At 44.2% G+C, this 15,279-nt stretch overlaps 1 protein-coding gene across 5 annotated transcripts in view; it reads left to right on the forward strand.

Moving 5' to 3' along the window:
* Window positions 1-15,279, forward strand: part of LOC130377423 (nucleosome-remodeling factor subunit BPTF-like) — a 179,500-nt gene that overhangs the window by 113,552 nt on the left and 50,669 nt on the right. For 4 of the 5 annotated variants that reach the window (XM_056584552.1, XM_056584561.1, XM_056584579.1 and 1 more), the window contains 5 exons: window positions 11,291-11,415; window positions 11,603-11,755; window positions 12,515-12,665; window positions 13,041-13,080; window positions 13,416-13,629. In XM_056584552.1, coding sequence (XP_056440527.1) covers window positions 11,291-11,415; window positions 11,603-11,755; window positions 12,515-12,665; window positions 13,041-13,080; window positions 13,416-13,629 — 683 coding nt within the window. The remainder of the gene's footprint in view (window positions 1-11,290; window positions 11,416-11,602; window positions 11,756-12,514; window positions 12,666-13,040; window positions 13,081-13,415; window positions 13,630-15,279) is intronic. The other variant, XM_056584572.1, reaches the window with a different exon arrangement.

The following is a 15,279-nucleotide window of genomic DNA, read 5'->3' on the forward strand; positions in this document are numbered from 1 at the left end:
GACGTCATCGAGTCCGCTGCTGTTCCAATTGCAGGTACGTACTCGCGTGCTCGCAAGTCTGTGCTTGAAGTACGGACTTGCTGAGATATTGGCGTGTTTCCTGTTTGGCGGCTTCACAGACAAATTTGATTGGCTGACATAGATGTTTCCGTGAGAAATCCTTTACTAGCTATACCGGGGGGACTGATAGTATCACCAGACATTGAAAATTTGCTTGAAATATACTCATGTGAAGAGAGAGGAGTTAAAACAAGTATTCATTAATTATAGCGCCCCCTAGAGGTCAAAGGTCACCATTCATTCAGTGTCACCATGATGAGGTCATGGGTTTATGTACCAAGTTTGGTTATGATATCTCAAAGGGCTGCTGAGAAATTGGCTTACTTCCTGCAAATTTGATTGGCTGTAGCGGCCAAACGGTTTTGTATTTGAAACATCTTTCATATTTTTTTATCAAGCATGGCCTGAAGATCATGTGTGCCAAGTTTCTGGATGATTGGACAAAATGTGTGATAGGAGTAGCATTTTGAAGGTTTTGGAAATAATGCAAGATGGCGGAAAATCCATCATGGCGCAATCCAATGATACCTGGCTTGTGAATATTGGATGAATGGGTCGAAAGTTATAAACATGAATGAATGTGCAACTTTGACCTGTTGGTGGCGCTAGAGCTGTTGGGCTAGCGACCTGAAATTGGCTTGTTGGGCTAATGGGGCAGTCCTGAACTAGTATGCAAAATGTCAACATTTTTCACCAAGGCGTTCTATGGGCTGCCATAGACTCCCATGACAGAATAATAATAATAAGAATTCATACAAAAACAATAGGTTGTCTCGCAACTTCGTTGCTTGACACCCAATAATAGGAATTCATACAAAAACAATAGGTTGTCTCGCAACTTCGTTGCTTGACACCCAACTAGAGATGCAATTCCTGAAGGTATTGCGGTGTGATTGCTGACGCTGAAATGCTCCGCTACACTGCTGAAGCTGAACGTTGAAGAATCACTACACTAAATCTGGGAAATCTGCTGAACATTTTGAATGTAGAATGAAATCTGTAGAATGAAGTAGAATGAGTTGAATGGTTTTGAAGGGGGTCATCCCTATGTTCCCCGGGTCCTATGTTCCCCGCTCGGGGAACATAAGTCCCTTTTTAAAAAAAAAAAAGGTCCTATGTTCCCCGTTTTTCCCAAAAAGGGTCCTATGTTCCCCTGTAGACATACATACCGGGGAGCATAGAACCCTTTTTCGGAAAAGCGGGGAACATAGGACCCTTTTCCCAGAAAAGGGTCCTATGTTCCCCGCAATCTATTAATCTTTAAAAATATTTAAACTTTGACGCGATATTCGCGTGATGACAGCCAATCAGCGTTCAACCGGCTAACTCAGTGCAGTGCAGTCCGGGGTGAACTGCAGCATGGAGGATAAAGTGATTGTTGCCGTTTGCGACTCCCGTAGCTCTTTATATGATAGTTTATAATATAATATAATTGTATAATAATATCACGGCCAAAAGCTCTGTGCGCCTCCCTCTTCCACAAAAGGTAAAGACATGCAATGGTAGTTATCTCGGCTGGAATTTGGCAGTAATGATGGAAAAAGTAACAGACCGGGGAACATAGAACCCTTTTTTTTTAAATGAGTCCTATGTTCCCCGGTCACATACATATCGGGGAACATAGGACCCTTTTTGGGAAAAGCGGGGAACATAGGACCCGGGGAACATAGTACCCGGGGAACATAGACACGCTCCCTTTTGAAGTCATACTGCTAACGTCTGCTGACGCTGAAATGCTCCGCTACACTGCTGAAGCTGAACGTTGAAGAATCATTACACTGAATCTAGGAAATCTGCTGAACATTTTGAATGTAGAATGAAGTCTGTAGAATGAAGTATGAATGAGTTTAAGGGTTTTGAAGTCTCAGCGCTAACGCTAAAGTCACGCTAATGCTAATGCCAGTGCTAACGCTAAAGTCACGCTAATGCTAACGTCAACTCAAACGTCAACGCTAACGTCAATGCTAAGTTCAGCACTAACGCTAACGTCAGCAATTCATACGGTTCATCTACGTCACGTTTTCTGGAACGCCGCCATTTGCACGACCGATCTCGCCTAGTATGGCCGCCCACTAGGGATGGGCATTTGAAGAAATTTCCTTGTTCGAGCATCGCTAGAGTTATCGATCAATTATCGATTAATCATTAACTTTTTTCTATAGGCTATATTGAAATTCCCGTTGGTAGAAAATACAAAATGCAGCATGTTTTTATCAATGAAATCTTTATTCCAACAATAATGTATGGGCCAACATTAATACAATACAGTTAACTTGAAGACCTACAACTGTTTAACAGTTTTAAAATAATAAATACAGGCATTATAGGTTATAGGCCTATGCGGCGCTCGTAAAGTCCGAACAATGCGCCTACAGGCGCTCTTAAAGGTTTGGAAACGATTCAACAAGACTAAATCTGTAGCCTATTCCAATTACAATAAGTAGCCAACTTATCGGACAACAATAATCAAACAAAGGCAGTAGGCTAAAAGTGGGCATTAAACTGTATAACTGTTTTGAAAAAAAGGGGGAAAAAAGGCAGACCTATAGTGCCTATAATGCCTATAGGCTGCAGCCGGCGCGCGGAAAAGGCTCGCAACAAAAAGATGAGCCACCCATTTACAAACAATTGCATGAACTAGTCTATCTAAAAGCAATACCTTATTGAACATATATAAGGCTGAACTTGTTGCTAAAATATCACAGTTTTGGCAAAATGTAACGACTCCAAGAGGCACCAAGCTGAAAGAAAAGCGGAGCGAGAGACAACACATTAAGAAAAAAAAGAGCGACTCACATACGGTGGTGACTGTCCCTACTTTCCATAGCATACAGTAACTCCAGCCTACATATTTTTGTTTAGGAATATAAGCATGTTAACATGCTCGGGGGTCAGACGCGAACGCAGCCTTGTAACTGTCAGTCCAGCAGCAGAAAACACCCGCTCTGACGGGACCGAAGTTGCGGGGATGCAGAGGTATTGTCGCGCTAACTTTGACAGCCTGGGGAACCTTCTTCCATTCAATTAAATGCTTCAAGACTCACAGTATGCAACACAACGTCCTTTTGATCGATAACAATATGAATTGATCGACGCATTTCTTAACGATCAATTATCGAGCATCGATTAATTATGCCCATCCCTACCGCCCACACCGCTCATCATCGATTTTAGGTTAACTTTGCCATTATCGGATAAAGATTATTGGTGGCCAAGTGCCTGTGACTTTAGCGTCCTTCACCCATCCAGCCACAGCATATTGGTAGGCATCAGTGCTTTTGAACGCTTTCAAGATATCTCCAATGTATCGGGAGGGGTTGTGGATTAAATAAATATATATGTCATGAAAAAAAAAAATTGATTTGAGGCAAGCGTTAGGCCGATACTAATGGACTAAAAAAAACTCGGGGTAACAAATAAGGATCGGAGCCTATATATTTGTGACTTCTTGTGAACAGTTTGTGGTGGGTTACTATCATTGATCGTTGAAATCCGTCATCAAATCATAGACGATAATTTCGCCGGAGACGCTCTGGACGAGTTTTCTTCAAGATTAATTTTGTACCCACAACAATTTAATTATTATGGATTATTTTGGACTATGAATGAGGTATTAATACTAGAGCTGTCAAGCGATTAATAGTTAACTCACGATTAATCGCAAATTATTTTTCTATGCTAAATATCCCTTGATTTCTGTGTCCCATAATTCTTCTCATTTTAATTCTCTTATCAACATGGTGAAGTGCATCGGCTTGCCTTGTGCAAATGATTTTTTATTGATAACAACATTGGCATATACTGATCAAAACAGGACGATATAAAAAAAGATTCTATAGTGCAATTAAACGACTGCTTTGAACAAATTTAATTTGAACATATCAGTCAGGCTACTGCTTCTTTGTTTTGAGCCAAAGAAAAAAAAAAAAAAGTTTTAAATAAAAGAATTGCGTCAATCGCACGATAAAATGTTTAACGCCGTTAAAATTGGTTTGCGTTAACGTTGTTAATAACGCGTTTAACTGACAGCTCTAATTAATTCCAATACTCTTTGGCTGGGACGTTGTCAACATTGGGTATATGGAGCAGAACATAGTTGGTCATATGTCGTTTCCTGTATGCATTTTATTCATTAGTAAGCTACATGGATATGCCATCTTTCCGAAACTTTCATTACCTGCACTAAAGAGAATAAAAGAGCGCATCCTCATTGTTAGATTGTGGTCGTAGGTGTTGTTGTTGGTGCTGAGTAACCACTGAAATCAGTGGGTCAGTGGGTGGGATCGGTCGTCAAGATGGCGGCGCAAAGCTACAGTGACGTCACGTGAGCCAAACGAATAACGCTAACGTCAACACGACATCAACGCTAACGTCAGTGCTGAATTCAGAGCTAATGTCCATTATTGTAGTCCACTATTGTAGTCCATGAGGGAGAGAGAGACTGTAACAAACGCTACAATACCCTCCCCAACGGTGACTTTAACCAGACTCCAGAGTGGTGTGTTGGCCACTGATTGCTCAACGAGCAACAGCTGAGGCAAACGGTTAGAGTAACGGCCCTATTCCACCGCACGCGTTACGGCAGCGTTACGGCTGCGGCACGTCTTGGCAGCAGATAGATTCCACTCTAATCAATGAGACCATTTCCACCGGGCGCGGCTGCGGAACGTCTCAGCAGCGTCCCAGGAGCGGCTCGCCGCGTCGTAGCGCTATCATTCCGTAGGATTTCTATTTTTGCCGCAAGCCGTCGCTGAACCGCGTCAATTTCAACAGAGCAGATAAAGCAGGGCAGGAAGTGAAAAAGTAAAAGCCATTGAGCATCCGGTCACTTTTCAAAATAAAAAACAATACTCAGCTCATGTAGCCTATCACAACTTCACAACAACATTATTACGTCATGACTGGTGGCACCAGGTCAGCAGTCAATCAATCAGAGGGTCGGCAACATGGACGACGGGAGACTCATTGATGAAGATCCGCAACATGAAGTCATTTGTGTACCAAATCATCCTTTTTATAAGGACAAAGTGTGGCATTTAATTGCAGTAGTTTTGGGATTGGAAGGTGAGTACATTAGGTTTAGGTTTATCGCGTGATCTCGCGTGAATACGGCTGCCGCTGCACTGCCAGAATGCGCCCGGTGGAAATGCACGCAGGGCAGAAGTCGCAGCCGTTCCATGCCGCAGCCGTAACGCGTCCGGTGGAATACCAATTGAAAACAAATCTGGAATCAAACTACGTTTACATGATGACGGTCTGAACAGACGGTCTGAACGCAAAAGTGGCGTCGCGTCTTCACTGATTTCCTCCCGAGCGTTTTCGGGAGGAAATCAGCGTGCATACGGTGACGCAAAAGTGTGTTGATTTCGATTGGGTATGCATTTCAGGCGGCTAGGTGGTGCTGTGATACACTATCACAAAACACCACCATGTCTGAGCGCATGCGTAGAATCTTCCTACTTCTCTTATCTGCGCCGCGAAAACCAAAACATAATTAAATTACATTATTACCTTCTCTGTTCAGCAATACTATCTGTACATTTCGTGGAAAGAGTCCTGTACGTTTATTAGAGCTGCCAGAGCAGCTTGACGGTTCAACACATGGAAATAATCCAACATGTTTGTTTATTTCCCTGTACTGGCGCTGCATGTGACGTAAACGCGTACGCGACGTGAGCAGATCTGAGCAGAGGTTTGCGTCTTTGCAGTGTAAACGGAAACGCTACAGCGGAGCGTATTCAAGTTTTCCACTTTGGAGGGTGGTTTCAGATTTTTGCGTTTTCAAGCACCAAAAACGCACAAGCGACCTCGGAATTTTGGGTGAATAACCTTGAATATCTCGGGAACTATGAAAAATATGAATTAGAGATGTCCCGATCTCATTTTTTAGCTCCCGATCCGATTCCGATATTTTCATATTGCTCCCGATCCAATCCCGTTATTTCCCGATAGTGTTTTTTTTCCGATACCGATTTCCGATATCACTTTTTGTGTTGACAAACAACATTTAATATCCTGTACATTAAGAAATAGACAGGCATCCAAGCTGTGCGCAATAGCTTTTATTCTCTCACGTTAACATAACATAAGCATTACTTGTAAACATAAAATAAACATAACATAGCACAAAGTAAAGCTTTGGTTGTTAACTTATTTGAGGCAACAAGTTTCCACCCTTTTTTCAAGTAAGCTTATTATTTTTTACAATGTGGGTGTGTAATAATAGTGTAATAGAGCTTCTTTTTTCCTCCATCTTAATCTACTGCACTGACTTCTTCAGTGTAGTGCAGGTTTTTTTTTTTAATGAAAACCAACATCTGCACCATCTCGGCTGACAACCGGTTCCTTTTCTCATCAAGGACATTCGACACTGCACTAAACAGTCTCTCACTGTCCACCGATGTACAAGGTGCACAAAGAAACTTTGTGGCTGTATCAGCCAGTGCGGGTCGCTGTGTAGCATGTGCCCGCCAGTAGTGTAGAGGATTTTCTGACCTTGGGATGGTTTGTTCAGCCAGCATTGAGAAGAGCCGTGTAATAAACCATAATAATATAAGGTTTAGAAGTTATATATTTGAAAGTTGTAGAATACATTTATATCATTTATATTGGAGTTAATTTGCTAGAAATGTATTTACAATGTTTAGTCGGTTAATCATTTACATATTTACATGTTTACATATTTAACACAGTCAGGATATTCTGTTGAATCTGCCTCTCTGATTTCCTCACGTTTACCTCAGTCTAAATTCTAGCTTCTGATTGGTTAGTTCAGTCACGTAATGGGTCCGAACAAGGAAGTGTGAAAATAGATTAACAGCAGTGGTGTAGTCTACGTGATACGCAGGTATACGCCGTATCCCCACTAGGAACGCACCAGGATTTGCGTATACCCACTTAAAAATGTGCACGGATACGTATCAATCGTCTTGTGACAGATCTTTCACTTCTGTGTTTATTTTTCGGAAATATCGGTTGGGTATAACTGCAATAAAATGCTTTAAGCAGGGGAAGTTATCTCCTACATTCACCATTCATAAAATTCCCGCTGCGCGCTCGCGCTCTGCCCTGTCTCTGTTACGAAGCGCGAAGCTGCCCCTGCATCTCTGCACGTGGCGGGCCGAGCCCCTCCTTCTCGCGTGTGTGTGCGTGGGCGTGCGTGGGCGTGCGTGTGTGCGTGTGTGCGTGTGCGTGTGTGTGTGTGTGTGTGTGTGTGTGTGTCCAGTCCTCCCATATTAATGTGTAAACCACATAATAAGTAGTCAACAGAAGACAATGTTTTAATCCCACTTTATATCTCCTTGTTACTTTTAGATGAGAACCCCCTGGCCAGCCTTTCAGACTGGGTGTCAGGCTAGGGAATTTAAAAACAGGCATCCTTGGTTAGAGTGGAGGGAAAAAAAGTTATAGCTAAATGTCAGCCAACATACAGTTGGTATACACAATTGAAATTCATAATGTTAATCACTATGCAAATGAGAGTATAGCTAATTCATGGCCATTTTTAAGGTGCAGTAATTTCACACTTTTACACAATTCAATTACTGTATGGTATGTTAGATAACAACAGTAAGAGCTCAAATTAGAGCAATTGAAAGAGTGAAACATTAGTCTCCTGTCATCTCCTTCTCATGCACTGGTTAGCCATGGATGTAAACAGTTAATTAAATTATTTTCAGTAGATTTTGTCCTTGTTTAGAATGTGCTATTGCTACTATAGATATACAAAGGACAACTTGTCATTTTTGTGTTCTATTTGTTCATACTGTTATTAAAACTGATAAACCTACTCAGCTTTCCATGATTGTTATAGGCCTACTCTTAAATCAGCGGGTTGTAGACCCCTGCGTGGTGCGACACGACACCCCATAAGCGCCACACACGTACCGGTCGGACGGGTTTGTACGAGGCTGGAAGGGAATCATCACAGTATACCCACTACAATAAAATAGACTACACCACTGATTAACAGCGATATTTTTTTTTATCGCCCGATAGTTTTGCGTTAACGCCGATAACGGCCCACCACTAATATATGTATATAAAAAATATGTATAAATAAAAAATATGTATCGGCTATGAAATTGAATGAGATCAGCCGATCCCGATTTACCTTAAAGAGCCCATGCCAAAAAATCACATTTTTCCTATTGTTTGTTAAATAACATAGGTCTGAATAAGTTTGTGAGCTGTGGTAAGTTTGAAATCTATGTAGTTTGTCTGCTGTATGCAATAGGCAATGAAAGGAAAAAGGCAGAAGAAATTAGCCGATCTGGATAAGGTGACACTGTGACGTAGCGTTGTCAAATTATTATTCATGGCCCTGCCCACTTGTACCATCCATTGTACCATTGTTCGTAACCACCCACAAGAATGCTGAAGGAGTCGTGATTGAGCTAGTGCTAAATGCTAATACGTGTACGGTAGTTGCTAAGTTCGTAGTAACAGGCTAGTTACAGAATTTTGAATGCAATGGCAGAAGGACATCGAAGTACATGAACTGCGACATGCTGCCTGCTGCCGGTTGCCGCGAGGCACCACCGCCGCGAAGCACCACTGCCCGGCAGCGGGCAGCCGGGCGGTGGTGCCTCGCACCGGCAGCAGGCAGCAGGCAGCGTGCGGTTCTGTCTACTACAGATTGATGTGGAAGTGGAAGAACCAGAGACGTCGGAGAACCCGACGAAGTCCTTTGTGATTCATTATATCGTCTATAATATGTATTATTTGATATAGATATCTATGTATTATATGATATTATTTAGATACAGAGCTCCAGGACTGTAACGCAAGTGTTGTACACTTCCTTGTTATTTGGATAACCGTTCTGCTGTTGGTGTGATGGCGCATAACACGTCGGACTCTCGTCCCTGGTATTTCTACAACTAGACTCGTAGTGGGGGTTATCTCAGCCATGGTTGAGAATGAATTGGGGGAAAGGAACTTTGGCTTTGACTCCCTGAAGTAGGCATGAACCACGACATGGAGGAGAAAGGGATTGTTGACCGCGGTCGTCTCCCGACGGAACCTCGCTGCAGATGGACCACCGCCTCGGCTTCAGGAGGCGGTGATTAGCGCTGACCGCTGCCGAGGCGGCGGGAAGCAGGGCTCAAGCGGGATACATTCGCGGCCAACAATCCTTTTCTCCTTCACGTCGTGGTTCATGTTCTTGAGGGAGTCAAAGCGAAAGTTCCTTCCCCCCAATTCATTCTCAACCATGGCTGAGATAACCCCCACTACGAGTCTCGTTGTAGAAATACCAGAGACGAGAGTCCGACGTGTTATGCGCCATAACACCAAAAGCAGAACGGTTATCCAAATAACAAGGAAGTGTACAACACTTGCGTTACAGTCCTGGGGCCCTACATCTAAATAATATCATATAATACATAGATATCTATATCAAATAATACATATTATCACGGCCAAAAGCTGTGTGCACCTCCAGACGATATAATGAATCACAAAGGACTTCGTCGGGTTCTCCGACGTCTCTGGTTCTTCCACTTCCACATCAATCTGAAGAAGACGCGGTCGTTTGAGATTCATAATAGCCTATCGTCTGGAGGCTCACACAGCTTTTGGCCGTGATAATATATATTATATATTATATGATATAGATATCTATGTATAATATGGGTTTCTAAGAGCCATTGCAATACATCCACCGTAAACAGAGCGCATGGTACTGTGGCGACAAGCTGCTCAGGGCCACACCCCCACCCCCCTCCTTGACCTGCCTTGACACGCCCACCGTAACCAGAGCGCATGGTACAGTGGCTACAAGCTGCTCAGGGCCACACCCCCACCCCCCTCCTTGACCTGCCTTGACACGCCCACCGAAACAGCGCGTTTGGGGGAAGCTCAATGTGCGACTGGTTCGGAGTGGCTGTAACTGTAACGAATTTCGGGGACGTCTTTGAATACTGGGTTTGTGGCCCACTAATACCTATATTAAAGCATCCATAAAATAGCATGGCATGGGATCTTTAAAAACCAAGTATCTGGCCCGATCCGGGGATCGGGATCTGGAAATCCCTAATATGAATACAGAAAATAATAGCACAATGGTACTAACTGAGCTGAATGATGTTTCTACGTTGAAGTATGTTGAAGGAGTCGCAAACGGAAAAAGTGGCGGAATAAAGGGAATAAAATTAAATACGTAGCATTTCTAAGATGTGAATGCTTTAAGCATTTACACCAATAATACAATTAAATGCGTAGCATTTCTAAGATGTGAATGCCTTCAGCATTCCTTTTGGCCATACGTAGGATATATGATGTGCTATCCATTTAGGGAAGATGTTAAGGTTGATTTACTCACATCCAAAATTGCAGCACTGATTCACCTGAACACGTCTGCAGTGGAGGATGAGATTTTGATAGTACAAGCTATATTGAGCTCAAGTCTAGGGCTCATGGAAAATGTTGGAACTTACTCTCAAAATAAAAGTATCCAAACATCAGGAAATGTACTAACTCCTTGACTGCATTATTTGGCTCTACTCTACTGCCAGTCTTTTCCCATATTAAGATTATTAAGTCTAAATACTGTTCCACCATGATTATTGGTCATATGGAAGCCTGCTTGAGAATAGCTTCCAGCAGCTACTATCGGACTATGGAACTCTGGCTTTCATCAGAGTATGTACTCAGTATATATGAATAAATAATCATTTTCTAAGGTAGGTAGATCATTTTGACCTTCTCATTTTGAAAGTAGCTTACAAGCCGAAAAAGTGTGGGGCCCCTTGCTCTATATAATATCTCAAATGCCTTTTTCTCCTCTGGATACATTTGCATTTACATTAAGTGCATTAAGCAGACGCCTTTTATTCAAGTGACTTATATTGTGTGCTTGATTGAAAAACTGAATATATAATTGGTTGTAGGATGTTCATAGAATCAAGTGCCAAGCGCTAACAATTGCTAGGTTAACCCATTACCTTTTTGCAACAAAGATAGCTTGGCTATGACACTACATGTAAGTACTATTTTATGTGCCAGGTTTGATTATTTGAATGCTTTACAGAATAAGGTATTTCTTTAGTCTGCCCTGGGTGAGCCAAGAAGTCCCTCTTCATGCTCATTGAACGAATAATCAGTCAGAGAATATTGTATGGAAGCAACTTGACTAAACCATGTCTCTAGAGAGCGGTTCTCCTTCTAGTGAACTGGGTGTTATGAGTGGAGACCTACAGCAGTATGAACCCCTGCGTGTCGTCCCCAGGTACCGCCTCCAGACGGTGCGCTCGCTGGCGGGGCTCAGCCTGATGCTGAGGCTCCTCTGGGCCTGTCTGCGCTGGGACGACATGGCCGTCAAGCCCTCCTCCGCCGTCGGGACCACCCGCACCGGTGTGTGTGTGTGTGTGTGTGTGTGTGTGTGTGTGTGTGTGTGTGTGTGTGTGTGTGTGTGTGTGTGTGTGTGTGTGTGTGTGTGTGTGTGTGTGTGTGTGTGCATGCCGATTGGTTTATTGACTTTGGGAACGTAATTTCTCCAATCTCCTGGACTCTCTCCCTCCCTGTCACCATGCCAACCCAGCCCTATCCCCCCTCATTGCCACAGAAACGTCGGACACGGAGATCACCACCACAGAGATCATCAAGAGAAGAGACGTCGGCCCGTACGGCATCCGCTCCGAGTACTGCATCCGCAAGATCATCTGCCCCCTGGGGCTGCCCGACACGCCAAAAGGTAGAGCACGCGCACTGGAGACAGGACCATCTGTCCCCTGGGGGCAGGAACTTATGCTCCCTGGAGGCAGGACCATCTGCCCCCTGGGGGCAGGACCATCTTCCCCCCGGGGGCAGGACCATCTGCCCCCTGGGGGCAGGACCATCTGCCCCCTGGGGGAAGGACCATCTGCCCCCTGGGGGCAGGACCATCTGCCCCCTGGAGGTAGGACCATCTGCCCCCTGGAGGCATTTTCTGTCCTCATGGGTTGGATCTGCATTTCTTGATTTTGCCTGTGTAGCAGCGGGATTCTTCATGGAGCTTATGTGTGAATGAATGAATGATAGCCCAGCAGTGGTGTTTTTCTAGAAGGAAAAGCCTGTATGTTAGGGTTACAATATTTTATTTTTTACACACACCCCCTGTTACCCAGTAATATAGACAATGTTATGAAAATAAATTCTAAAGTCTGACTGCCTTTGGAACCATTAGCTATGATCCCAGAGCAGCCACTGTCCCATCATCCACACATCCCGTAGCTCTCAAGAGACTTCCTAGATGCGTTATATTAATTACAATATATCAATTGGTCTACATTATAGCGTATGGCTAAAAGTAGCCGATATATTGTGTCAAATTAAATGGAGATGATTGTCATTATATGGTGTAACGTGAAAGGTTGGTGGAGCAGAGGGCCATTTAGTGGGTTGCATATAGACAGCCGTAGGAAGCCCTGATAAGCGGTTGATGTCCGTAACCCGTCTCCACCCGGCCCCCCAGAGACCCACACACCCCAGAGGAAAGGCCTGCGCTCCAGTGCCCTGCGGCCCAAGAAGCCGGAGCCTGCCAAACAGACGGGCCCCATCGTGATCGAGACCTGGGTGGCAGAGGAAGAGCTCGACCTCTGGGAGATCAGAGCCTTCTCAGAGAGGTGGGGCATGTCAGGGTGACATGGGCCTGATGATGGGGCCTGATGAGATGTGACCCTTCTCAGAGAGATGGGGCACATTGGGGTGGGGCCTGATGAGATGGACATTGCTCAGATATCCAATAGTCTATGAGCCAAGGGGCCACTGTCCCTGTGCAATGAAAAAGTTGAGGGATGTTCTCTAAATATCTGAATTGAACAGAACCTAAATAACTTAACATGCCCGTTTTATGCTCCGCTTTATTTAGTGCTCTGTAATTCCCACCTACCCATCACCCTAACTCGCCACCCCTTACAGTTCAGATACTTTGCAAGGATTTGATGCATTTGTTGAGCATGGATTTCTATAGTTGAGTCTTCTGGTCTGCTGTTTTTCAGGGTGGAGAAAGAGAAGGCTCAGGCTGCTGAAAATGCCAGGGTGAGTCTTTTAAAAATATAACGGAACATTCAAATATAACCTCAGGAACCACCTCTGGTAAGGGGTACTTAAGTTTTTATTAGTTCAAATGACTTGCAGAGATTTGCAGTTTTACTTTTAAGCAGGAAGGACAGGGAGAGCATTGCTGAACACAATCTGTAATTCTCATCATATATCTCCTGAGCTTCCTGTTTAATGTCCTCTGTTCACTCTGCTCTTCCCGTTTAAAGTCCTTTTGTTGACTCTGCTCTTCCCATTTAAAGTCCTCTGTTTCACTCTGCTCTTCCCGTTTAAAGTCCTCTGGTTCACTCTGCTCTTCCTGTTCTTCCCTCCAGAAGCGTCTGGATCAGAAGCCGGGCTCAGCGTCAGTCTCCACTCCGTCTGGCACCACGTCGGCCAGCGTCATGGTGGGCTCGTTGGCGGGACAGGTGACCGCTGGCACCAAGGTGGTTCTCACGACCAAGATGGGCACCCCCGTCACATTCCAACAGAACAAGAACTTCCAGCAGTCCTTTGCCACGTGGGTCAAACAGGGCCAGACCACGCAAGGTACGGCCGCCTCAACCCGTCCTGTCCGATGGGGGAGCGAGGCATTATGCTTTACTGCTGTCTCACTCGGAAACAAACACTCGTACAACAACAACTGCGTTACCACCCATCCTTGGGTGAGGGTAGGACTATTGTACCACTACCAGTGATTGATGGTACAGGCCCTGAGGGTTGACCTGCGAGGACTCCCCAGCCTGATCTGGGACCAGCAGCAAGTCCTCCCTGTGTGTGAACCCACATAGAGCGGACTCCCCAGCCTAATCTGGGACCGGTAGTCACTACTCACTGTGGGTTCACACACAACGTTTGACTCCGGTTTTAACGGTAAAATCAAGGAAGATGAAGGTTAACCTTGAACTACACTCTACATATATAAATACTTAAAAAATACTCTATAGATAACAAAACAACAATGAAGTTTGTTGATGTGCTGCAGACTAACTATATTGTAGGAGAAATCCTGGCGGGAGACTGCACAGACTTTAGATATTAGAATAACCAAAATATTTACCATTGAATTATGGGAACAAGGCGATAAGAAGACATCAAGCTGTAGAGATTCATACTCTGTCTCAGACATAAAGAACACACTGACTTAAGTTAGTCTATGTACAATGTGAGAGACAGATTCGTTAGAAACATTTAATATTTTTGTGTCGGCCTACTTAATAAATGTTCCATCATATTTACAGACCAAACACATGTTACCTTTCACATGGGTGTTATCGCGATGGATCTCCTTTCTAGTGAAGCGCTGCTATCTGATGAAGCTGGGTATGATGGTGGTTCTGCAGACCTCGGTTTTGCAGTCTTCGTTCGCAGAACCTTAGTGGGCATTTCCTCTTGGTCTTTTTTCTGTCATGGATCTGTCATGAAATTTAATTTAGCACGTCGGCCGCTGGTGTCTTATGTCCTGCGAGTCAGGGTGAATCCCAGACATTAGATCGTCTCTGGTTGGAGTTGCAAATGTGTCTGATTGGCTGAGGTGGGCCCAGGTGACCACCTGCAGTGCATAGCTAGCAAAATACGCTACAGCCAATGGTGTCAGAAGTGCATATTTCAGTGTTGGTATTAATCCTCCCTGGGGTGTCTTAGGGATGGTCAGTACCACCGCTGGACAGACCTTCCAGATTACAGGGGCCTCGGTAGGAGGGAAGGTTCTGACTGCTAAGCTACCACTGCCCGCCAACAGCAAGATAGTCAAGGTCAACGTGCCCGCCGCACCAGGAGGTAAAGATCATCATCACGGCATTGCTTTAGAAAAACTTCATCTTTATTGTTTACATAATCATTTCAATTGGGGCTCAGAAATTGCTGAAGAGTTTGCATTCACATGCATACACGTGACCAAAAAGTTTTAAACAGAAACAGTTATCACAATAGAGGGGACCACTTTTATTTTATAGATTAAACCAGTCTGCAACCTCGGGTTCTTGTTGATCTTTCTCATCTTGATCCATTTTCCCTAATCAGTCGTCATTGGTTCGAATTCTTAGCCGAGCTGGTGGTCTCCACATACTGGAGCAGACCTCTACTCCTTTGTTCAGGCCGGCTCCTGGCCTTGTGTCATCTCAAATGTCCTAACGGACAGCCAGAGCTGTGGATATTCATTGTTTATCCCAGCAGCAAATAATAAATGAAATGCTCTGA

Source organism: Gadus chalcogrammus, chromosome 3, assembly GCF_026213295.1.
Source record: "Gadus chalcogrammus isolate NIFS_2021 chromosome 3, NIFS_Gcha_1.0, whole genome shotgun sequence".
Lineage (NCBI taxonomy): Eukaryota > Metazoa > Chordata > Actinopteri > Gadiformes > Gadidae > Gadus > Gadus chalcogrammus.